The 26785-nt window shown below is 38.1% G+C and overlaps 1 protein-coding gene across 1 annotated transcript in view; it reads right to left on the bottom strand.

Moving 5' to 3' along the window:
* Window positions 1-26785, bottom strand: part of LOC150080645 (protein FAN-like) — a 411353-nt gene that overhangs the window by 46282 nt on the left and 338286 nt on the right. The window contains exons 29-30 of the mRNA XM_090380769.1: window positions 6941-7076; window positions 177-215 (exon numbers count right to left, since the gene is read on the bottom strand). Of these exons, the coding sequence (XP_090236895.1) occupies window positions 177-215; window positions 6941-7076 (175 nt within the window). The remainder of the gene's footprint in view (window positions 1-176; window positions 216-6940; window positions 7077-26785) is intronic.

Here is a 26785-nt window from a genome sequence, read left to right as displayed (position 1 = left end):
TCCTTCAACCCATGCATGGTACTAAGTACTATAGGTTTTGATACCTTTCATGTTTGGGGTTTTCATAAAAAAAAAAAAAAAAAAGAACATGTAAGGTTCAGATGCATATGAACATAAAACATATATCAATATAAGAATAATAATAGCATAGAATTAGCATATATAAATAATCTCACCTGGACTAAATGCAACTGCAAACACCATTCCAGTGTGTACTGTAAAAAGATAATGTTGTTTAAAATACATTTATAGTTTGTAAATTTTCAAAAACATGAATAAGAGTCATTTTTAAGCTTTTAATCTTAAAACTGCAATTAACTTAAGAATCTTGTTTAATCTGCTGCTTATCATATTCAAATATGGAAATTATTAACCTATCAGCACTGAAAAATAAAATGCCTAAATAAAACCTCAAAGGCCAAACCTCAGTGGCCTGAAAGGCTTTATTTTTGTTTTGCTTTCTCTAGTACATGACTAATGCACTAGACAGAGATGGCAAAATGAAAATACACAAAAATAAATATCAAATAGTATTTGCATGATCTTTTTGATATTTTCTATGATTACATTACTAAAATTATTTTTACAAGAATGAAATTTTTTAATTCTCATTTTATCTAAAATATCTTTTCTCTATATAGTTTTCTAACAGTTGTACCAAGCTTATTTGAAATAAGAATAGAAAACATAACAAAGCTGACTTCTATGAAGACTTTCAACCCTCCTTCCTTTTTCTCTTAAACTGTTTCTTGCCTATTTGAAAACAAGTTATTAATAAATTCTGATTTATACTTGTTAATTAATAAGTCATAGTTGTTTACCTACTGTTAAGTAAGAAAAGTAAGATAATTTAAAATCTGTTATATATTATCAATACCATTCTTGAATATATGTTTGTCCACAACCTTACCCTTGAGTTTTGCATCTACAAAAAGAAATCATTTGAAAGGTCTTGATGAGGTATCAAGTTTACAATAGTAAGCATATATGAATGAGATGATGATGATTATTACCACAAGGTAACGAGTTTCATAACCAAGTCGACTGCCTGGGTATTATGATGAGACAGAAGTAGATCTGGATGAATATATGAATGTTCTAACCATAAAAGTAATGAATTACGCAGTGTAGTATATAAACAGTTGAGTTCAGAGTGTGAATGCTGCTTGTTAATATATGGGTTCAAATCCAACTGTGAATGAACAGTCTTTTGGTAAACTTTTTAATTCTCTTTTGATTAATTAAAAAAAATTGAATTGATATGGAAAAAGGTTCCAACTCTCCACATTCCCTCCACAGACAGCAGAAAGTTTGGGTTTATGCTTGATTTAGAAACAACATCGTTATTCATGGGTCAACTTCAAATCACCATTGCGTTTAAATGAATAGTATCACCAAAGGTGAATCTACTACTTATTAGAAACTCTGAGCCACACTGCTGTGCTATTTAATTGAACACAAAATTAGCAATTTTATGCCACATTGTAGATAATGATGGTATTTCTAAAGTTGAAATAACTGCAAGCCTTGTTATTATTATTATTAGCTATATGGTGCAAGGAAGCCTGAGGCTTATGCTACACCAGCCAAAAAAAAAAAAAAAATTCTGAATTATCCTGAGAGAGAGAGAGAGAAAACAAGAATCAGAAGTAAAAGGGAATCACCAAGAAATAGAAGGATGTTGATATCCAGCTCAGGACCCTGGATATGCCAAGCCTATACTCACCAGATGTGAGCTATTGGTGAAGGGAACATAGTATCTTCCCCCAACTCTCAACAGAAATATAGTGAACTCAGTATATAGAATTTCGTTTATTTTGATGTCAGCATCAAAATAAAATCCTAAATCATGTTTACTAAAATTGAATTTGATTATGAAGCAAATATATTGTACACATAGATGATAATAGTTTTTGGATTAAATCAATTAACTAGTAAACATTAAAATGTAAGTTTATTTTAACAAATAAATTTCCCCATTTGTTTAAATATGTCAAGTCACTTCCTTTTTGGTCAATGATTATTCATACACAATACATGTTGATGATACTCCTCTATATGAACTGGGTTTTGTTTGGATTATTCATATATATTGTAACAAAGAAGTTTGTGTAATTTTAAGTCCGAATATAGACTAAGATTTTCTATATGAAGAATGACATAATTTAAATCACATATGGAGATAATCTCATGAACCAACTTAAAATAATTTTTCTACAAGTTTGGAAACCACTAGTGTAAGAAACGTTTTATTGGAAATTCTTAGGAGCTCTCATATGTACAAAGCCTGATGACTGTTAACTACCTGAACAGTGATGCAAATCAGTTGCACTTGTTGTTTCTTCTAGGGCAATGGCATATTCTAGTAGAAAAATGCCCTTTGCTATAAATGTGCAGCCATAGTTTATGGAACATTTAACAACTTCCTTTCAAAGCAACATGATGGTAAATCATATAGAAATTACTGAATATAACATAAATTAATTTATATCAACTTTAAAACATAGAGGTTTCTATAGCATCATCCCAGAAAGAGAAAATATGCACATATTGTTAGTTTTTGTCAACCAATTTAATGGTTGACAAAATTAACAATGGGTATAATAATCCCACTTAAATATCTGAAGGAGATTCCCAGTTTATAGAACTGAAATCTCTAAGAATATTTCTTTAAATTCAGAACTGGTTTTGCTGCTCTCTCCTCTGTAAGTTAATATCTTTCTTGGAATGAGGTCAATATTCAAGATGTGATCAGGCCACTGATTTGCAGGGAGGGACCATTACCTCTTTATTTCTATTGAAAAAAATTCCAGTATACAATTTCCAGTACTTTTCAAGGCCTTAATTAATACATGCAGAACTTGCATTTACTAGCATTAATGCTTAACTATAATTTTTAAAACATTCCATGGTTGTTTTTAACAAACTTACCCACATTAATATCATAAGCAATTTTGACATGAAATTTGTAATACTGTCATCGATATTATTAATGAAAAATTGGAACAATAAGGGCTTTAGCAAAAAAATCCTACTCATAATACCAGTCCATCTCATAATGCTTACTCATAACATTGCATATTTAAAACAACTTTCTCTGCTAGAAGACAGAGTTGTTATAAGAACTGTCTTCTAGTACTTAATCTTTCCTTTATCCACTGTATCAACCTACTTCTAGGTTGATACAGCAGCAAAAAAAAAACACTTCTTAGTTTATCCTCTGTATAAACTAAGAAGTGGATAAACGCTTCTCCATTTTATGTCCAAGGTATCCATGTAGGGACATCAAAAGACAATGCATGAAGAATAACATTAGTCCATTAGTGGTTATCAGTGAGCAGTGCCCACTGATAACCACTCTTTTTCCCCTTCCACTCAACCATCCCTTTGTCCAGCACTAACTTGCCCTTAATGCCACATTGCTCCAGTTTGTACAGCAGTCTTTTATGTGTATCAAAAGCCTCCCTGAAATTAAAGTATATGATATCAAAATTACTTTTTGTATCCAGTTTCTTGGTCACTGCATCATAGTATCAAATCAGATTTGTTAGATAACAGATGATGTCTGTCAACACTGCTTCTTAACAAATCTGTGCTGTGACTGCAGTATAATTACATTCCTGTCTAGATGGCCCTGCATAACTTCTTTAACCAGTAACTCCATTATTTTCCCTGGAACAGACATTAATCTAACAGGTCTGTAATTACTCATGTCACCTTTTGATCTTCCTGAATGCCCTCAAAATTATGGCTATGGGCTTAATATAATTGGATAGATTCCATCCACCCCATGCATCTTTTTTACCTTTAGCTTCAAGAATTTCTCTTCCACTGTCCTTTCAGTTATCACATTTAGCTCCCCATTAGAATTTGATAAACTTCTGGCATCCTCTCTCCTAAAGCATCCCTCATGTGTGAATGTAGATGCAAAATACCTATTGAATTTTGCAGCAACCTGAGCAGGGTCATGAACAGTTGGGCCATGATGTCAATGGGTTAAAGTGATTCAACCCCTTCCTTCTACTGTTATTATAAGCAAAGAAGTCTTTGCTGCTGTTCTTTGCATTCTTTGCTAGAGACATCTCATAACCTACTTTAGCTTGCTTTGTGACTTGATTAGACTATATGTATCATAGGCCATACGGGGTGATTCACCACCAGTGCGACAAACTTGCAGGAGGTGTAGGGGGCACAAAGACGAATCGGAATCACATAGCATTGCAGGGTCCAAAATGCCTTCGCCATGCGGTAGAGGACGTTGAACGAGAGGTCGCGTGAACAGCAATCCCGCTGGAAGTCAGCATTTGCAAACCGGTTCCCGAGGCAGTAGGATGGACGAGTATTCAAACGTTGAACTGGATGACATGTACCTCGCGTATGGAGCTGTGGACTGTAATGGGCGCGCAGCTCTGCGCTTGTATCAGGAATGTTTCCTGCACAGGCGTGTTCCTCATCATACGATTTTCGCACGTGCACAGAAGGCTATGTGAGACTGGTTGTTTACGAGAAGTACCATGAATCGAGAGCGAACGACGAGGATGCCAGACAATGAGGAGAATGTCCTACATCTTGCAGAAGGCAATCCGAGTACGAGTACTCGAGCGATAGGCCAACGATTGGGTATTTCCCAATCCACTGTATGGAGGATACTGTCAACAAACCAAATGAGTTCATACCATCTGCAACGCGTCCAATCATTGGAGCCTGCGGATTATCCACTCCGGAGAACTTTTGCTACTTGGTTTCTTCAACAGAAACGGTTTGCAAATGCTGACTTCCAGCAGGATTGCTGTTCACGCGATCTCCCGTTCAACGTCCTCTACTGCATGACGAAGGCATTTCGGACCCTGCAATGCTATGTGATTCCGATTCGTCTTTGTGTCTCCTACACCTCCTGCAAGTTTGTCGCACTGGTAGTATTGTTTGTTTGTTATTTGGTTTTTAGGAGCATTAGCAACCAAAGCCATATTACTCCGGGATATGCGGTGATCATTCCCTGACCTTTCCGCATCCTCCGTATTTGGTGGTGACGGGCTCGAACTCCGGTCTAATCAAGAAGCGTGTACTACGCACTGCTGCTCCTTCCCACCTGGCTACAGAGGCGCCTGCACTGGTAGTAAATCACCTTGTATGTATCAGACTATATGTATCATATTTATATGTATGATAGGCTTCTGTATCATTTTATAATTTATATGCATTCTATAATAATTCTATAATTATAATTTATACGAATAAAAATGCATTCCATGCATTTTTTTTTCTCTGCCACTTGTCTCCATAGTTCATCTCACATCCATTTAGGTCTCAGCCTTGAACATTACTTCATTGGTCTGAAAAGCCTAATTACTTCCCCGAATGCTTTCCATTTAGAAGTTGTCAACAGCAAATTATAAATGTTTTTGCATTCAGTTCCACCACAGGCAGGAATTGAATGCAAGTGAAATGAACTCCATTGTCTCTTCTATACATGGTGTGATTTGTAAATTTTGGTGACACATGAGGTAATAAGAATATTTCCTGAAGGCATTCTCTTATCAGATTGAAATGAGCAAGTAATTATTTAAGTTGTAGATTTGCTGCTTAGTCTTCTGCAGTTCCACTGTATGATGTTGGACATTTAGGTTTGGTTGTAGAAGATTGGTCTGACTGTCTTGTTTTGTCTTCTTTTGGGAAAACAGGGCTTCCAGAATCCATAGTATCATTTGCACATAGTTATACACTGGATTTCTCATTAGCTAACGCTCATCCAGTTCCATACTGCTGGTGGAAGATTTAAGAAAGATAGCTTAAAGTGTGAGCAGCATTGGATGACTAAGTATGCTCAAGACAACTTACCTACATGCCTCAGGAAATGACTATTTTCTGTTTTGTATTTTTGTATTTTCTTTTCAGTTACCCATAATTCATATGGATAACAGACAAAGAGGAGGAGAATTTCATCTTGACTGTATCATCTCCACAGTATTTCACATAGAGGAATTGGTCGTCTTGAATTTGTGAAGGATACAGTGAATGCTGAGGTGTACAAGGATATTCTTGAGACAAAATTACTTCCCACAATTAGAGATCACTATGGGGATGTTGCCAATTGCATTTTTCAGGACAAATGTGCTCCATGTCATAGAGCCAAAACTGTAAGTACTACTTCATAAAATTAGCAAAAGTTTTAATTTTATGAAATGTTGCACTCTTGCTTAAATAAATGTAATTTATTCAGCTGACTTTACTGTCTACAGGTGCAAAAATGGTTGAAGAATAAATCAATTCACACAATAACATGGCATGGGAACAGTTCAGACCTCAATCCAATTGAAAATCGTTGGAACAAAATGGGTGTTTCAGTAATGCAAAAGAAACCAAAAACATTTAGAGAGCTTCAGGAGGCATTAATCCGTGTATCCTTCTCCAATGAGATTTTATAGGAATACATTCAGGACCTTATCTAGTTGATGCCACAACAATGCAGCAGTCATCAAAGCAAGGGGTAGGCCAAGAAATATTAGTGTGCATATTGCAGTGTTTTATGGTTATATAGCTGCTTGTTGTCCTAGTATGAGCAAAGTAATGAAAGCAATCACTGCTTTCATAGAATTTTTTGTTATCATATGAACCATAAGTATCATGCTGTTATTTTGGAGAAAAGTACTTATTTCATTGTATATGTCATAAGGAAAAAAAGTAAATATATTTGCATTTAACAGTTTCATATGTGTATTATTATTACTTATGTTCTTTCAGCTATTTATAAAAAGATCAGCTGCCAGTATAAGAATAAGCAACCTAAAAATTGAGGTGACGCAATTTTTTTGAGTATCACTGTAAGTTCTAATAATTTTAAGGTTTGAGGCCACCATTAAAAAAATAAAACAATACTAAAAAAACTATATTATGTGAAATTTAAAGGTGGGGAGGGGGGGGGGAGAAAAAGAAAACTTACCAATGTATTGTCCAGTAACAGAAAAACTAGAGAGATCCCACAATGTAATTTGTCCTCCACTGGTACCAGTTGCAAGAAGAAAATTATTGGCTGAAAGGGACACACAACTCACACCGGTTTCATGGTCTAGTTCCGCCTATGACAAAATAAACATGTGAAACTCAAACAAAAATGACACTATGTGAACTATTAAAAGTTCTTATTGGTCAGAAACAAAAATCTATATTAATTCTTATATAAACATTAACCAACAGACAAAAATAAAGTATTCTGCAATAGAATTTAATATAAGTGTATAATTAAAATACAATAAATATTTGGATGATTAAAATATACAATGGCAAAAAATATGAAATTTTTTTTTTTTTTCATTTTTTGCCACTATATTTTTAATTTTTCTGAAAATTTGCATGTCAGGACATCATAGTAATAGTAATAATAATAGTATTTGCCATACAGTGCAAGGAAGCCACAGGCTTTTGCTGCATTGGAAAAAAAAAAAAAAATCCAATTAGAAAAGAAAATACAAATTACATGCTTCCATCCTCACACAGGTAACTATTATCCAGTTGACCTTTGAATTTATTCAAACTGACAGCCCTAACATTGATTGCTGGAATCCAGCAATCAACAACTCACTAGCTAAAAGAAAACTTCCTACAACCTAATCTAAACCTCAACCCCTGTAATTTGAATTTACAACTCCTAGTTCTGGAATTCTTTATAAGTGAGAATTCCACCTTCATTCATTTTACTAATCCTCTCAGAGTCTCATAAGACCTCAATCAGGTCACCGCTGAGGTGCCTGGTTGCCAAACTCTGTAGTTCACATAATCAGTGTTTCCCCATATGGTTGTCCTTCTGCCGATCTCACCATTCAAGTTGCCGATCTTCGGCCCCATTTCATTTCAAGAAGCTTAATGTCTTTTTTTCAGATGAGGTCTCCACACTTGAACACAGTATTCCAAATGTGGTCTTACAATTGCCTTATACAGTGAGATTATGACCTCCCTATCTCTACAGGATAACGTTCAATAAATTATCGATAGGACACACCCTGGGCTTTCCTAGTTGCCTGTTTACATTGTTCAGAAAACTTCATATCTGTCCATATTGTAACTCCCAGATCCCTTTTGTGTTCCACTGATTTTAATTCAGCCCCACCAAGTGTATGATTTATTAGGGGGTTGCTATTCTCCAAGTGTAAGATCTTGTATTTGCAGCATTAAAACACAGCTGCCACTTCTCTGACCATCTTTAAGGGATGCAGAACTGCAATTTGGGGAGTACAATGTCTACAGAAAGGATAGACAGGATAGGAAGGGGGGAGGGGTTATGCTATTAGTTAAGAAACACATAAAAACCAAGGAAGTGAAGCCAGTCGACATCGCTGGACAGTGCAGTGTTCAGTCAGTTTGGTGTGACATAAGCATTGGGAGATCAAAATTGAGAGTAGGAGTGTGCTATAGGCCTAATGACTCTGATGAGTATAATAAGGAACTGTACAGGGAAACAGAGTGGGCCAGTAAATCAGAGAGTCTTATAATGGGAGATTTTAATTTCCCAGATATTGACTGGAATTTGGGGGCTGGTTACTCACACACTAGTAGGGCTTTTGTGGATTTATTGGATGATTGTTTTCTACATCAGCATGTTCGGGAGGCAACTAGAGGGAGTAATACTCTTGATTTGATTATCAGCAGTGATTCTTCGTGCATTAAGAATCTGCAGATAAATGAACCACTAGATGGCAGTGATCACAGTGTGCTGAAGTGGGATTTACTGAAAGAGGTAACTACCATTAGGGGCAAAGGGAAGGGTTATTGCTTCCGTAAAGGCGACTACGATGGACTGAGACAGTATTTAAATTCTATACAGTGGGACCAACTGATGTTACCAACAGCAAATTCAAAATGGGAAGCATTCAAAGAACTTATCTTGGAAGCTACTAGGCTTTACATACCAACTAAGAAATATTGTTCAAGGTTTAGGCCAAAATGGATGTCAGATGAACTAATGAGGCATATGGCAGAGAAGAAAAATGCATTGGATACTTACAAATTAACACATGACACAGAAGCCTATGATAGATACAAGTTGATATGCAACCAAGTTACAAAGGAGGTTAGGCAGGCGAAGGCAGATTACGAGAAATCCTTGGCAAGGGATGCAAAGAAAAACAGCAAAGAGTTCTTTACTTATGTAAACTCTAGAAGGAAGGGGATGAATCAGATTGGTCCACTTGATATTGATGGGTCAACTGTTGATGATCCTGCTCACGTAGCTAACAAACTAAATGAATATTTTGCATCGACATTCACACATGAGGAGTTATTCAGCAAGGGGAATGCCAGAGGTGTATTCAACTCTAGCAGTAAGCTACAGAATCTTGAAATAACTGGGAGTAAAGTGGAGGAGAAACTGTTGAAGATAAACACAAGAAAGGCACCCGGGGTGGATGGGATCTATCCAGTTATATTAAAGGAGGCAGCAAAGGAAGTAAGCAAACCCTTAGCCATAATTATGAGAGCTTCCTTGGACTCAGGGGAGGTACCCATAGACTGGAAATGTGCAAATGTGACCCCAATTCACAAAGGAGGATCAAAGGCTGACACAAGTAATTATAGACCTGTGAGCTTAACTTCTGTTCCAGGAAAATTAATGGAGGCACTGGTTAAAGAAGCACTGCAGGATCATTTAGACAAGACTTCAGTTATAGCTCAGACACAGCATGGTTTTGTTAAGGGGAAGTCTTGCCTGACCAACTTGATTGGATACTATGATGCAGTCACAAAAGAACTGGATGCAGGGAATAACTTTGATATTATATACTTGGATCTCAGAAAGGCTTTTGATACTGTTGCACATGGAAGACTGCTACACAAATTGGAGCAGTGTGACATTGGAGGCAAATTGCTGCTATGGATAAAGGGGTGGTTGAGGGGGAGAAGACAGAGAGTGGTAATCAATGGACACTGCTCATCGTGGACTAATGTTATTAGTGGAGTCCCTCAGGGCTCAGTGTTGGGTCCATTATTGTTTTCTGTATTTATAAATGATATTGATGATGGTATATCAAGCTTAATGGTATATCAAGCTTAATGTCCAAGTTTGCAGATGATACAAAGGTTGGCAGGGTTGTCAAGGACACTACTGACACTATGCTGCTGCAACAGGATCTGGAAAGGTTGAGCAGATGGGCTGAGAGGTGGCAAATGAAGTTTAACATTGACAAATGTAAAGTACTACACACGGGAAACAGCAACCCCAGAGCAACGTATCAATTCTGTGGTACTACACTGACAGTGGTAGAGAATGAAAGGGACTTGGGGGTGATTGTGCAGGCAGATATGAAGTTCTCTGAACAGTGCAGACGGGCTGCAAGAGTAGCTCATGGAGTATTGTCAATGATATACAGGAATTTTTCCAGCAGGGATAAGGAGGTGATTATTCCATTGTATAAGGCAATGGTCAGGCCACACCTAGAGTACTGTATACAGGTCTGGAGGCCTCATTTCAAGAAGGATGTAGAGTTGCTGGAACGAGTACAGAGAAGGGCAACAAGATTAGTGAATGGAACAAAGGGGTGCTCTTACGAAGAAAGGCTTAAGTTTTGCAAATTACAGTGTCTGGAGACTAGGCACCAGCGAGGTGATCTGATAGAGGTGTATAAAGCCTTGAATGGTTTAAGCATGCTCAATGCTGATGGGATTCTTCCTCTAGCTCAGAAAAATCACCTGAGAGGGCATAAATTCAAATTGAGGAAAGACAGATGTAGGATAGATGTGCGGAAATTTGCCTTTAGCCAGCGGGTGGTTGGTTGGTGGAACAGACTTCCATCCCTTGTGGTGGAGGTTGATAGCCTAAATAAGTTTAAGGCTCAGCTGGACAGGTATTTTGAACGAACAGAGGGGTGAAGTGGAAGTGGGTTTTTTTTTTGTTTTTTGGCTGATGCTGCATAAGTTTGCTTTCTTGCATCAAATGCCTCTACTAATGCTAATGCTAATCTTTGAAGTCTGTTCAAGTCATCCTGAAGGAGCACTGCTTGGCACTCATCATTAATGACTCTGTCAATCTTTATATCATCTGCAGATTTTATCATCATGCTTTCTATCCCTTCATTGATGTCATTTATGAAAATAAGAAACAACAGTGGTCCAAGAACCAATCCTTGAGGGATCCCATTCCTGATGTTACATCAATCTGAAGAATATCCATTATTCACAATCCTCTGTCTTCTGTCCTGCTGCCACCCAGCAATCCATTTTAGAAGCTTATCAGTAAATCCAAACTGTTCAAGCATATATAGTAACTTCTCATGAGGGACAGAGTCAAATGTTTTGCTAAAATCCAAATAACTATGTCAAAATAGCCTACTAAGTTAGTTAAACACGATTTTCCCTTAACACAGTCAAGTTGTGTGTCCTTCAGAATGCCATATCTATCTAACTGTCCCTGGAATCATTGCCTCTAAGATTTTTTCCTACTAATGAAGTCAGACTAACCGGTCTCTAGTTATCAACTTCACTCTGAGAACTGTATTTACGTATTGGTGATACGTTGGAACTTCAATCCAGTGGAATCTCTCCTGAGTCCATAATTCACCTCAATGGTTCTATACACTCCTTCGGGCTCTCCCTCAAAACTACAGGGTATAGGCCATAAACTCCAGGAGCCTTCCTTGCCTTTATGCTCAGAAGTTTTTCTAATAATTAATCATCAATAATTATTGTGACATCACAAATTTCATATAGCTCAGCCTCTATTACTTCCTTTAACATGCTGGTACAAATAATAATCTAGTTTATTTAAAAAAGATTTTCTCCATGGTGGGTTTTCCTCCCATTTATTCCAATCAATCTGGGACAGATTAAAGTCACCTATAATAAAACATTCGCGCTTGCTTGCCCATTCCATCTGCACGTAAAGACTCTCATGATATTCTTCACAATCTTCTGGTCTGTAGATTACTCCCACTCTCACTGCTTCTTTGATTCCAACTCATACAACACAGATTCTGTGCTGGCAGATGTAACTTCAGACTCAGCAAAAGCACTTTTCATGCTGTCACCCAGCAATCCATTTTAGAAGCTTATCAGTAAATCCAAACTGTTCAAGCATATATAGTAACTTCTCATGAGGGACAGAGTCAAATGTTTTGCTAAAATACAAATAACTATGTCAAAATAGCCTACTAAGTTAGTTAAACACGATTTGGCAGCATGCTCAAGTTGCTTTTGATAATAAGACTGACACGTCAACCCTTTCTATCCAACCTATCTTTCCTAAATACAATTTTTAAAAATAACTAAATGCACAAGGCATAATATGTTAAGAGTAAGAGTTTAATATCTATATAATATGGGTGTAGATACACCATAGATAACTCTTAAGAAACTACGATGATAGTGTGGGAGGCATCATTTGCTCTGTATCTCATATTGTTCTCTTCCTTCATGAAATGAGTTTCCATGGTATTGCACTACCTTGAATAAGTAACGCTTCACTATTACAGAAGACTATTGTTACTTATTCTCAGTGAGTACCGCCACCCAGAAGGCACCTTTCAAAGCTATTGGTCTATCATATGTGGGTGGGCAGGTACACTGGTATTGCAGACATGATCATGGGTGGGTACCTGCCCCATGATCTTCCCCTCATTTGAAACATTGCTGCCCTCAGAACATCTTATCAACATTGGCTGTTGTGGCAACAAACAAAAATTCATGACATGTAGTAGTAGTGGCATGTGATGCAAGAAAGAAAATGTATGAGCTTATGCAGCATCAGCCAAAAAAAAAAAAAAATCACACCATTCCCTCCAAATGCCTGTCCAGTTCCTCCTTAAATTTATTCAACCTATCAACTTCCACAACGACAGATGGAAGTTTGTTCCAGCAATTAACCACCCACTGACTAAAGGCAAATTTCCGCACATCTATTCTACATCTGTCTTTTCTTAATTTGAATTTATGCCCCTTAGGTTCGTAATCTGAACAAGTGGAAGGATCCCATCAGAATTCAGCGTGCTCAACCCATTCAAGGCCTTATATACCTCAATCAGATCACCGCGCAGGTGCCTAGTCTCCAGCCACTGCAATTTGCAGAACTTAAGCCTCTCTTGGTAAGAGGATCCCTTCATTCCCCTCACCAATCTTGTTGCCCTTCTTTGTACACGCTCAAGTAAATCTACATCCTTCCTAAAATGAGGCCTCCAGACCTGTTAGCAGTACTCAAGGCTTGGCCTGACCATTGCCTTATACAGAGGGATAATCACTCCTTTTCCCTGCTAGCAAAATTCCTATATATCATTGACAAAACCCCATGACCTGCCCTGGCAGCCTGTCTGCATTGCTCAGAGAACTTCATATCTGACTGCACAATTACTCCCAGGTCTTTTTCATTTTCTACCACCTTAAGTTTTTTCTGGGGTTACTTCTACCCATATGCAGTACTTTGCATTTGTCAAGGTTAAACTTCAGTTGCCACTTCTTAGCCCATCTGCCCAAATTATCTAGATCCTGTTGCAGTAGCACACTGCCATTACTGTCATTAACAACCCTGCCAACCTTTGTATCATCTGCAAACTTCGACATTAAGCCTGATATACCTTCATCAATATCATTGATAAATATACAAAACAACAGTGGACCTAACACCGAACCCTGTGGGACTCCACTAATAATATTAGTCCAAGAAGAGCGGCACCCATTGATTACCACCCTCTGTCTTCTCGCACTTAACCATCCTATTATCCATTGTAGCAACTTATCCTTAATACCATTCTGCTCCAATTTGTACAATAGTCTTCCATGCGCAACAGTGCCAAAAGCTTTCCTGAAATCCAAATATATGATATCAAAATTATTTTTTGCATCCAGTTCCTTTGTAACCACATCATAATATCCTATCAAATTTGTCAGACAAGACTTTCCCTTAACAAACCCATGCTGTGTCTGAATTATTGCTGCAGTCTTGTTTAGATGATCCTGCAATGCATCTTTAACCAGCAACTCCATTATTTTACCCGGAACAGAAGTTAAACTAACTGGTCTGTAATTACTCGTGTCACCCTTCGATCCCCCTTTGTGAATTGGGGATACATTTGCACATCTCCAGTCCGTGGAAACCTCCCCTGAGTCCAAGGATGCTCTCATAATTATGGCTAAGGGTTTGCTTAGTTGCTTTGCCGCCTCCTTTAATATAACTGGATAGGTCCCATCCACCCCAGGTGCTTTTCTTACGTTTAACTTCAACAATTTCCCTTCCACTTTGCTCTCAGTTATTACAAAATCATTAAGTATCTTGCTACAATTTGATAACCTTCTGCCATTTTGAAACCTTAATAATTCCTCATGTGTGAATGTAGATGCAAAATACTAATTCAGTTTGTTTGCTATCTGAGCAGGATCATCAACAGTGTGTGTGCAAGCTTTAAACTTATCATCAGCAAAATATGGACCTAAATTAAACTTCTCCACCATAACTAGCAGTTTCCCTGAACCCTCCCTTACAGTATCCTTCATGATAATGGTAAAAATCCTTGCATCTCCTTTGTTCAAATGAATACCATCTCTACAAAATAGATGCCTTCTACTGACAAATGTGGCCTATTCTGATAAAAATTAGCATTAGTATTAGTAGATGCATATGATGCAAGAAAGCAAGCTTATACAGCAACAGCCAAAAAAAAAAAAAAAAAATCACTCCCCATTTCACCCATCCATTTGCTCCAAAAGTTTGTCCAGTTCTTCCTTGAATTTATTTAAGCTATCAGCTTCAACGGTAGATGGAAGTTTGTTCCAGCAATCAACTACCTAGTTGAAGGCAAATTTCTGCACATTGATTCTACAACTGTCTTTCCTCAATTTCAATTTATTCCCCCTCAAGTGCATAATCTGAGCGAAAGGAAGAATCCCATCAGCATTGAGCCTGCTCAAACCATCCAAAGCCTTATACACCTTAATCAGATCACCTTGCAGGTGCTTAGTCTCCAGACAATGCAATTTGTAGAACTTAAGCATATCTTTGTCAGAGCACCCATTTGTTCCCTAACCAGTCTTGTTGCACTTCTCTGTACTCATTCTAGCAATTCCACATCCTTCCAAAAAATGAGGTCTCCAGACCTGTACACAGTAATCAAATACAAAGGGATAATCACCTCCTTATCCCTGTTGGTGAATTTCTGTTTTTCATTGACAAGACCCCCATTGACCTGCTCTGATAGCTTATTAACACTTCTCAGAAAATTTCATATCTGCCTGCACAATCACCCACAGATATTTTTCATCCTCCACCACCCTGAGTGTAGTACACAGTAGGCACACTTCTCTGGGGGGGTTACTGCTACCCATATGCAACACTTTGCATTTGGCAATGTTAAAGTTCAGTTGCCACTTCTCAGCCTGTCTGCTCAACTTTTCTAGATCCTGTTGCAGAAGCATACTGTCATTAACAACCCCGTCAACCTTTGTATCATCTGCAAACTTGGACATTAAGCCTGATATACCTTCATCAATATTATTGATAAATATACAAAACAACAATGGACCGAATACTCAATCAATTGAAACTCCGACATTAGGCCTGATATAATTTCAATATTATTGATAAATATACAAAACAATGAGCCCAACACTGAACCCACTAATAACATTAGTCCATGAGGAGCAGTGTTCATTGATTACCACTCTCTGTTCATTTATCTATTGTAGCAACACTGCCCTTAATGCCATACTGTCCAATTTGTACAGTAGTCTTCCATGTGTAACAGTATCAAAGGTTTTCCTGAAATCCAAGTATATGACATCAAAATTATTTTCTGCATCAGTTCCTTTGTGACCACATCACAATATCCAATCAAATTGGTCAGACAAGCCTTCCCCTAAATAAACCATGCTGTTTCTGAATTATTACTGCAGTCTTGTTTAGATGATCCAGCAATGCTTCTTTAACCAGTGACTCCATTATTTCCCCCTAACAGAAGTTAAACTAACTGGTCTGTAATTACTTGTGTCACCCTTCAATCCCATTTTTGAACTGGAGATATATTTGCACATCTCCAGTCAGTGGGACACTCCTCCGAGTTCAAGTATGCTCTCATAATTATGGCTAATGGTTTGCTGACTTCCTTTGCGGCCTCCTTTAATAGCAATGGATAATCCCATCAACCCCAAGTGACTTTCTTATGTTTAACTTCAACAATTTCTCCTCCACTTTGCTCTCAGTTATTTCAAAATCATTTAGTTCCCTGTTAGAGTTTAATAGGCTTCTGGCATCCACTTTCCTAGAGATTTCCTCATGTGTGAATGTAGATGCAAAATACTCATTCAATTTGTCAGCTATCTGAGCAGGATCACCAATAGTCGAACCATCGATATCAAGTGAACCAATCTGATTCATTCCCCTTCCTTTTAGAGTTAAGTAAAGAAGTCTTTGCTGTTTTTCTTTGCAAACTTTGCTAAAGATTTCTAATAATCTGCCGTCGACTGCCTAATTTCCTTTGTGACTTGATTACAGTCACATATCTACCATAGGCTTCTCTGTCGCCTTATAATTTATATGCATCACATGCATTTTACTTCTCTATCACAAGTCTCATTAGTTCATCTGACATCTATTTTGGCCTAAATCTTGAACCAAATGTAGGGTGTTGCATATGGGTAGCAGTAACCCCCAGAGAAGTGTGCCTACTGTATGGTACTACACTCAGAGTAGTGGAGAATGAAAAAGATCTGTGGCTGATTGTGCAGTATTTCTTAGTTGGTATGAAAAGCCTAGTAGCTTTCAAGGTTACTGCCTTGAATGCTTCCCATTTAGAATTTGCTGTTGGTAACATCATCAGTTGCTCCCACAGTATAGAATTTAAAAACTATCTGAGACCACCAGTCACCTTTATGAAAGCAAAACCTTTTTCCTTTACCCCTGATCAGGACTGGATTTAAACTTGTTGTGGCCCTAAGCCAGTGGTTTTCAACTGGGGTGCCACGTAATTTGGGTTTAAGTTACTTAAATTTATTATTATTTTTTAATTTATATGTTTATTTCGTTATAAAACGGTGTACAGTATCTTTTTAATTTTGTGGTGATCTTTAATTGATGTTTACTGAGTACCTCTATATAAAGAATAAAAGTATATACTGTACATATATAAATTGTATTATGAAATGTAATTTTTATAATTATATTATTCTAATAACTATCATATAACATATATTTTTAATATTATATATATATAATCGGATCTAACAGGCGGAAAATTGAGTAGATTGATCAATCAGGGGTGCCACTGTTGTTGTTATTTGGTTTTTAGGAGCATTAGCAACTAAGGCCATATTGCTCCATGATATGAGTGGTCATTCCCTGACCTTTCCGCATCTTCCGTATTTGGTGGTGACGGGCTCGAACCCCAGTCTAATCAAGAAGCGTGTGCTACGCACTGCTGCTCCTTCCCACCTGGCTACGGAGGTGCCTCAGGGGTGCTGCAAAATAAAATAAATTACTTAGGGGTGCCGTTATTAAAAAAAGGTTGAAAACCACTTCTCTAAGCTATAACACGTTCATGTCTCGCTTACAATTCACCTATTACAATATTAAAAAAGGATTTTTTAAGATGGAGAGAGGGTCCCTTGTAATGTGAGGTCCTAAGCTGTAGCTTGTTTAGCTTATATGTAAATCCGCCCTGCCCCTGATTGTAATTATGTCTTTAAGTAAATCCCACGTGAGTACACCTTCTTTGTGACCATTGCCACCTAGTGGTTCCTTCATCTGCAGATTCTTAATGCATGCATAATCACTGCTGATAATCAGATCAAGAGTATTACTCCCTCTGGTTGTCTCTCGTACATGCTGCTGTAGAAAACAGTCATTTAATTAATCCACAAAAGTCTTGCTAGTATGCCAGTTGGTTGGTTTGTTAGGATTTTTATGCCGCATTAGCATCTAAGGCTATAGTGCGCCAAAGTATGCCAGTGACCAACCCACAAGTTCCAGTCAATATCTGGAAAGTTAAAATGCCCCATTATAAGGCATTCTGATTTACTGGCCCACTGTTTCTCTGTACAGTTATTCATTGTGCTCATCAGAGTCATCAGGCCTATAACACTCTCCTACTCTCATCTTTGCCTGGAAGAATGCCACCCCTCTGTGTTACCAGGCAATACTAGGTAATAGATGACTCTCATCAACCAGTGCAGTACCACCACTTTTGCTTATTGGAGGCAAAGTGGTGGTATTGCAATGGTTGATGAGTCATCTACCATGTGAAACTGTCTCATCATTGCACCGGCCACCCATGTCAACTGGCTGCACTTCCTTAGATTTTGTGTTTCTAACAGCATAACCCCTCCTCCCTTACCCATATATTTATTTGTTCCATGATGGCTCCCAGCAGTTCTAGAAATCCTTAGAATCTTGCTTCCCAGTCTGGTGCTCATTCCAACAGAAGTAGTGCAAGAATCACTCTCGCCTCTGACAGAGGACATTGTTAATCTATTAGTCTGTGTATTCCCCAAGCTAGCAGTTTTCCAACTCACTGCCTCGATAGTATCGCAAATATTCTTGCACCCTTTCAAATTTAAGTATATTCCATCCCTGTAGAAGCAGTGTCTCCTGTTAACATGCACAGACCACGCTGAGAAAAATTCTATCCATAAGCCTTGCACAGTCTCTCCAGGGTCGAACTGATTGACAAGGCTCTCATCATGTACTTCCTCCAGTCGTATCTGAACAGAATTGTAGATACATACACATTCTGATCTAACTCGCCATTTTTCAGCATAGTCCTATATTTATCCATGGTGATATATGAAATGATTAAACAGGCTACAAGTTAGAAGCAAAATTAAAGAAGATGCAAGGACGTTGGGGTGGTCACTATGACCCGTGCCAATGTCAAAAGACAATAAATATTAGTGCATTAGTTTGTTAGAAAGGCTCTTAAAATGCCTAAACCACATGATGAAAAGCATATACCAACTAAAGGGGCATGATGACAGCTGGTCAGTCATGCCAGTGGTTGACAGCAGAACTCTCCCAACCACTGTAAACATTCTGGAGTATCCAGATCAATATCACAGCATGACAACTGGTTAATTTGCTGGCAGGTAGAAACTCACAGCTGTGCCCTTTTGAGACAGATTAAAGATCACGTTAATTCATCTTTGAGACAAGTATCAAGCAGTTTCAGGAAGTTGATGGAAATTACTTGTAGATGCAGGACTACATTCACTGAGCCTTGTGTCTATTTTATCCTTACCACAACATTTCACATGTGTAACAACTTCATTGGTGTAGAGATAAAACCAATTGAATTGAAAAATAGCATGGGCCATCACCAAACAATCTTTGAATCAAACATTCTATTTGTGAGCAATGATAGACTCTGTGAAGATGCTCTAGTGATTGAAGTGTCCTTGAACATAATTAACACAGGCGTGCAAAACATACACCAGGAATCATGATAGTGGATGTCACCTCTTATGAGGGTTGTTGATTAGTCTTCTCCCCACCTCCAAAAGTAATCTCATAAGTTGCATTACTTTGAAACTGTACTTAAGCCTGTCCTTTTGCAATTTCTCCAAGTTATGTGACCCTTTATTCAAAAAGGACAAATGCTTATTCCTATATTTCTAATGTAGTCAAAGTTTCTCTGCACTGTTGCCATACTTCCCTTGGCTTGCTGGATCTTCTGATTTATCTTGTGTCGGACATGTCTGGGACATTATGGGATAGCAGCTTAGAGCTATGCCTTCACTAACCAAAACCACAGTAATTTTAAGGTATGGAGAGATATTTCTCAAGAGGATATCAAATACTTTTTTGACACGTTGTCAAGTAGTGACGTAAGCTTGCATTGCTTCTGTTGTTTTCTGCATTTGGTCCTTGAGGCTGTCGCAGACATTATCTCAGATGTGGTAGACAAGCTGAGCTTGCTACCTGGGAGTCTAAAATGCCAATGGAACTGATATTCGGGTGACACTCAAGTCAATTTCGGCGAAGTCCGGAAGGTCTGTGACAGCCATATCCTCTGATTGCACCTTCACGATGGTGGGACTGCTGGTAATTTTGGGTATAACCTCCATGTGCAAGCACACTGTGGGTGACCACCCGGTGTGAACCAATGTAAGGAGAGGCCGAGGTGTGGCGCCCACACCACATGGAAGAATGCCACCCCTCTGTGTTACCAGGCAATACTAGGTAATAGATGACTCTCATCAACCAGTGCAGTACCACCACTTTTGCTTATTGGAGGCAAAGTGTAGTATTGCAACGGTTGATGAGTCATCTACCATGTTAAGTCTCCAGAGCTAAGATCCAGTCAACCTTTCCCCATCTTTTCCATCATGCAGTATGATTGATGTATTTTGAGGTTATGATGAACACTATGGCAAGATCCAAACTTCTTTACATTTTGGGAGTACAGCTCTAAAACAGTGTTTGCAGGCCAGCTGCTAGTTAGTACACTGGACCGAACCTATTGGTAACTGTCTAGGAAGCTTGTGGATCAGCTAGTGTATAATCTTGCTACTTCTACTCTGCCAGATAGTGACTGGAGGGAGTCTGAGTAGTGTGTATGCGGGAGGCATTGTCGAAGCCATGTTATGCTGTCACCTGTTGGCTTTCAAATAAGCCAGGTCAGAAATGGAAGTTTTTGTTTATGAAGTGTGAACATATCATATGGCTTTGAAGCATTACTACAGAGTGATGTATAAACAACTGACAATGGCAGATCAGGAAATTTGCCCTTTTATTGCTGCTAAATTTTTTGTTGTGTGACAATGTCGGATTTATATGAAAATTGGGAATTTGATGTTAAAGACACTGAAAATGTTTCATTTGACGAGATAAAAAAATAGCAGCATCAGGAACTCTGGCATACTGAGGCTAGTTCTGATTATGATGGAGAAATCAGAGCCTATGGAGAAACAGTTTTGAAAGTTATAATCACATCTACAGAGGTTGATAACATACAAAATGACAGCATAAGGATGAATCTAATCCTAAAATATATAACTTTGACGACAGCAATTTAAGAATTAGAGAAACAGTGTTTCCTGATAACAGTAGTAATGTGAATGAAGTTGACTTTTTTCAGAAAACATTTATGGAAGTCGCAAAATAGCTGAAGAGACAAAAGCTTATGCCATTAGCGTAACTCAAAATATGAGTGAAATTTCATACTCATTAGGACAGTGTGAAGTGACTGTTTTCCTGCTTTCCCTAGGGTGTATGATGAGATACTGTCTCTGATGAAAGAATACTGGCCAAATAATTGACTTCTGAAATCTCCAGCTTTCTCTGAGATTATTAGTATTAGCCATATAGTGCAAGGAAGCTTAAGGTTTATGTTGCACCAGCAAAAAAAAAAAAAAAAAAATTAAAAAGAATTAAATAAATAATAAAAGAAAAGGAAATGGACAACCTACGAGTTTCTCTCCTCCTGTAGGTAACTATCCAGCTGACCCTTTGAATTTCCCCAAACTGTCAGCCTCTACCATCCATGTAGGTAACTTATTCCAGTAATTCATAACTCACTGGCTAAAATAAAACTTCCTGCAATCCAGTCTAAACATCTCCCTCCCCCCATAATTTGAATTTATGGCCTAGAATTATTTATAACTGTTAAAATTTCATCCTCATTCATTTTACTTTTGCCTCTCATGGCCTTAAATACCAGAATTAAGTCTCCTCTAAGGTGCCTGGTTTCCAAGCTCTGAAACCCACATATTCAAAGTTTTTACTCATATGGATGCCCTTTTGCTGATCTCACCTGGCAAGTTACATGTCTTTGGGCCCTTTAAAGAAGCTCGATGTGTTTTTTTAGGTCTGGTCTCCATACTTGAACACAGCATTCCAAGCGTGGTCTAACAGTAGCCTTGTATAATGGGAGTATGACATCCTTGATAACACTAATAGCAAATGTTTGATGATTCATCAATAGGATACCATGGGACTTCCTTGCAACTTGTCTACAATGCTCGGAGAACTTTACATCTGACCGTATCATAACTCCCAAGTCCCTTTCTTCCACTACTGACTTTAGTTCAACTCCACCAAGTGTATAAGTTATTTTAGGGTTACTGTTCCCAAGGTATACGACCGTGCATTTTGCTGGATTAAAACAAAGCTGCCACTTTTCTGACAATCCCTGAAATCTATTTAGGTCGCTCTGAAGAAGCCCTGCTTGGCAGTGATCATTAACTACTCTACCAACCTTGACATCATCTGCAAATTTAGACATTTCACCCTCTATCCCTTCATCGATGTCATTTAAGAAAATCAAAAATAACAGTGGTCCCAATACTGACTCCTGGGGAACCCCACTTCTTACATTAACCCAATCTGAGGAATAACCATTTATCACACTCCTCTACCGCCTGCCCTGAAGCCATCCTACTATCCATCTAAGGATTTTCCCTGTGATTCCAACCTGTTCCAGCTTATAAAGTAACCACTCATGTGGTACTGAGTCAAATGCTTTGCTGAAATCTAAATAAATAATGTTGAAATTATTCTCTAAATCCAGCTCATGAGTACAAATTGGAGCAGAATAGCATTAGGGGTAAGTTGCTACAATGGATAAAAGGATGGTTAAGTGGGAGAAGACAGAGGGTGGTAATCAATGGGTGCTGCTCTTCGTGGACTAATATTATTAGTGGAGTCCCACAGGGTTCGGTGTTGAGTCCACTGTTGTTTTGTATATTTATCAATGATATTGATGAAGTTTAACCTTGACAAATGCAAAGTACTGCATATGGGTAGAAGTAACCCCAGAGAAAAGTACCAACTGTGTGGTACTACACTTAAGGTGGTAGAAAATGAAAAATACCTGGGAGTAATTGTGCAGTCAGATATGAAGTTTTCTGAGCAATGCAGACAGGCTGCCAGGGCAGGCCATGGGGTTTTGTCAATGATATATAGGAATTTTGCTAGCAGGGAAAAGGAGGTGATTGTACCTCTGTATAAGCCAATGGTCAGGCCCCGCCTTGAGTACTGTGTACAGGTCTGGAGGCCTCATTTTAGGAAGGATGTAGATTTGCTTGAGCATGTACAGAGAAGGACAACAACATTGGTGAGGGGAATGAAGGGATCCTCTTACCAAGAGAGGCTTAAGTTCTGTAAATTGAATGTGTTGAGCACGCTAAATTCTGTTGGGATCCTTCCACTTGTTCAGATTACGAACCTAAGGAGGCATAAATTCAAATTAAGAAAACACAGATGTAGAATAGATGTGCAGAAATTTTCCTTTAGCCAGCAGGTGGTTAACTGCTGGAACAAACTTCCATCTGTCGTTGTGGAAGTTGATAGGTTGAATAAATTTAAGGAGGAACTGGACAGGCATTTGGAGGGAATGGTGTGATTTTTTTTTTTTTTTGGCTGATGCTGCATAAGCTCATATACTTGCTTTCTTGCATCACATGCCACTACTACCCTGTCAAACTAGCTAAACATGATTTTCCCCCTTTACAAAACCATGCAGCGTATTCTTCAGAATTCTATTTCTATCTAAATACAGGCTGGCCTCGATTAACATGATTAATTCGTCTTGCGAGCGCATCGCACAAATCGGAAACGCGTTAATTGAATATAATAATCAATAGGAAAAATTATAATTGGTCCTTGACTTTCTGGAATGTCCATAAAGAATTTTAAAAATACCTTTTAAATAACTTTTTAACCGTATACAATGTAAAAGATAATGAAAATAATTATGGAATTAAATGTTTATTGCATAAAATAGCGGTTCCCAAACTGCGCGTCGTGGAATATTTTAAATTTTCGAGGGAAACATAGCGATACTCAACATCTGTCGGACACCGCGAGAACTACTAGCTCGAGGTAGTTCACAGTTTCAGCATTTCTTATTAAGTTGTTTGGACCTAACTACTAAATGGAACTGTTAGGTATTTCTTTTGGTCTGAGTGCACCTTGAAAAAATTACTGAGACACTAAGGGCGCGGAAATGAACCGAGAAAGTTTGGGAACCTCTGACATAAAATACACAATGAAGAAATGACTGTTGGAAATATTTGAACAGTGTTGATTTTCTCTTTTCATCAATCAATTTCCGATAGCCGACAACAATCTTCTCTGGGCCCTGGCGAAATAAATATCACAGAGAACATCAAACCTTTTGTTTGAGGTTCTCTGCGATACGAAAGATTTCATCTAATTCTTTTACCGTTATCTCCTTCGCGGTAACATTTTCATCTGGCTCATTTAAAAATTTGAATTTTTATGCAAGTGTGCATTGACTTTATTAGCAGGAGACAAACAAGTAACATGTCTTCTTCTGATGGTTGATGGAACACACCGAGGCGGGCAGCAGGCAAACGTTTGTTTATCGACTGTATGACTCGCAGTAAGCTTAACGTGCGATTGAAATCTTTTTCAACTATCGCATAAAAAAAAAAAAAAAAAAAAAGATCGCGTTAACTGGAAATTTGCATCGTGTAAAGTGAAAAGTGGTATAATTTTTCAAATAGCGTTAACTGAAAATCGCGTTAATCGAACTCGCGTTATGCGAGGCCTGCCTGTAATCCTGAATTCCATCTTTGATCACTGCCTCCATGATTTTCCCTAATTCTGAAGTTGGACTGACTTGTCGGTAATTTCCCACTACACTCTTAGAACCACCCTTATGTATTGGAGCTGCATTAGCACTTTTCCAATCCAGTGGAATCTCTCCTGAGTCCAGTGATGCTCTAATAATTAGCCTAAATGGTTCAATGCACTCACTTGCAGTCTCCCTTAAAATTATAGGGTATATGCCATCGACCACAGGGGCCTTACTTGTCTGTAGGCTGAAAAGTTTTTCAACAAATAATCATGTGAAATTTCAGTATCATTAATTACATATTTTTCAACTTCACTCCCATAATTTCTCATTGATGTAAAGGGTTTTTCTTCTGTAATTATGGCAAGATATATATCAAACTCTGAAAAATATTTAAAAAATATATATAATTCTGAAATTAATAAAACATGTTTCCACATGCGTATAATACATGGGAAATTAGCTTTATAGAATTTTTTTAAAAAATGTTTTTAGAAGAGTCAACTTTTTGCAAAAATTAACTCAGGACACTGGGGTGGAAGCTTTGAAGACAGTTCAGTATTTAAAGGATTAATCATAGATTCCATAATTCTTCATGCTCCAGAATTCAGACGTATAGGTCTTTAGTTATCCAGATCACTCTTGGAACCATGTGTATTATAAAGATAATACACATGCTGGAACAGACGTCTACCTCTTGTTGTGGAAGGTGATAGCTTAAATAAATTTAAGGCTGAGCTGGAAAGCATTTGGAGTGGATAGATGAGTGAAATGGGAGGGTTTTTTTTTTTTTTTTTTTGGCTGATGCTGCATAAGCTTGCTTTCTTGTATCATATGCCTCTGCTAATGCTACTTGTGATAGAATTTAAATGCATAACTGAATTACACAAGTTCACTAAGCAAAACAAGGGGAACACATCACTTCAGGTAATTAATTTATATTTATTAAATTTTGAATTTAATTTACTAAATAATAAAAAATTTTATACATAACCACAGGTTACAATTTCTTCTTCAAGATCTTTGACTGTGATAAGAAAAAATAAAGACAAATAAAACTACTGAGCTATTAATTTACATGCCTAGTCATCTGTTTAAACTTCACCAGCATGGCTTTAATACTGGAGACCAAAATATTATCCTTTATTTGGGTCAGATGTTCTGAAGGGTATGGTTTCATTGGATGATACTTGTAGGGCACAGAGAGGCTGTTTTGGGAAGGCTTTTGCTGGGGGGGGGGGGATTGGGTTTGATTCCTCTTTGCAACTAGTCTGGTTCTCATAATCTATGATGATGCCCAGGGAGTGCGTGATGGTACACCCCCTCCCACCCCCACTTATTTCTGCCGATGTTGCTTCTTGGCTGTGCTGAATAGCCAAACCTCCCTTAAATTCTCTCCTCCTTTGGTTGTGGGATATGACTAGGACAAACAGGCTTCCAAGGTGAAACTGGTGGTTTTCATTCCATGGAGTGGAATGCTGCCAATTAAGTACATCTATTCCAGACCTCTTTGGTAGTGGGGAAAGCAGAGGTAAGGACAGGGTAAAATATGAGGTTATTTACAGCATAGGAAATGATTCTGAGTGAGAAATTCAAGTTTCCATCCCCTATTCAGAGTGGAGGTGAACAGAACTTTTCAATCACCTTTCCCTATTACTCTAGGATAGGGGAATAGGGAAAAGTGATTGAAAAATATACTTCATATTGCAAGAGAGCCGGGATATGGAATATCAAGGGGGCCTTCCAGTTCAGCAAGCACTACATCGGGCAGTCATATTGCAAGCTCTAGGATTGAGGAGCATACCAGTGACACTAGGCAGATGGGGTGGGAGTTTGGATTCCATTCTATAAATGAAAACCACCAGTTTCATATCAGAGTCCATCTTAGTCAAAATCCACAACTGTCGAAGAAGAGATAAATTTCAGGAAGCTTAGGCCTTTCAGCATAGAACAAGGGGAGGATTATCTCTCCCTCTCCACCTGCATTCTTTGTTCTCCAGCTTCCGCTGCCTGACTAGATGAAAAAGAGGAGACAGATTGACCCTCCAGCAAAGGACTTGTCCATAACATTTAAGAAATCAATTTATTGCACTCTTTGTGTACCTCTTATCAGTCTACAAATACTGCCCAATCAAACCATAGCCTCATACCCTCCAGAACATCTGACCCAAAAAAAGGATGATATCTTGGTCTCTACTGTCTGACTGGCGAAGATGGTTGGTTGGGTTTGGGTTTTATTGGCGCATTAGCAACTTACGCTATAATGCGCCAAGACCAGGTCATGTATA

This window comes from Mastigoproctus giganteus, chromosome 9, assembly GCF_048544385.1.
Source record: "Mastigoproctus giganteus isolate SK-2022 chromosome 9, ASM4854438v1, whole genome shotgun sequence".
NCBI classification, from domain to species: domain Eukaryota; kingdom Metazoa; phylum Arthropoda; class Arachnida; order Uropygi; family Thelyphonidae; genus Mastigoproctus; species Mastigoproctus giganteus.
This window is presented reverse-complemented; position numbering and strand designations above follow the sequence as displayed.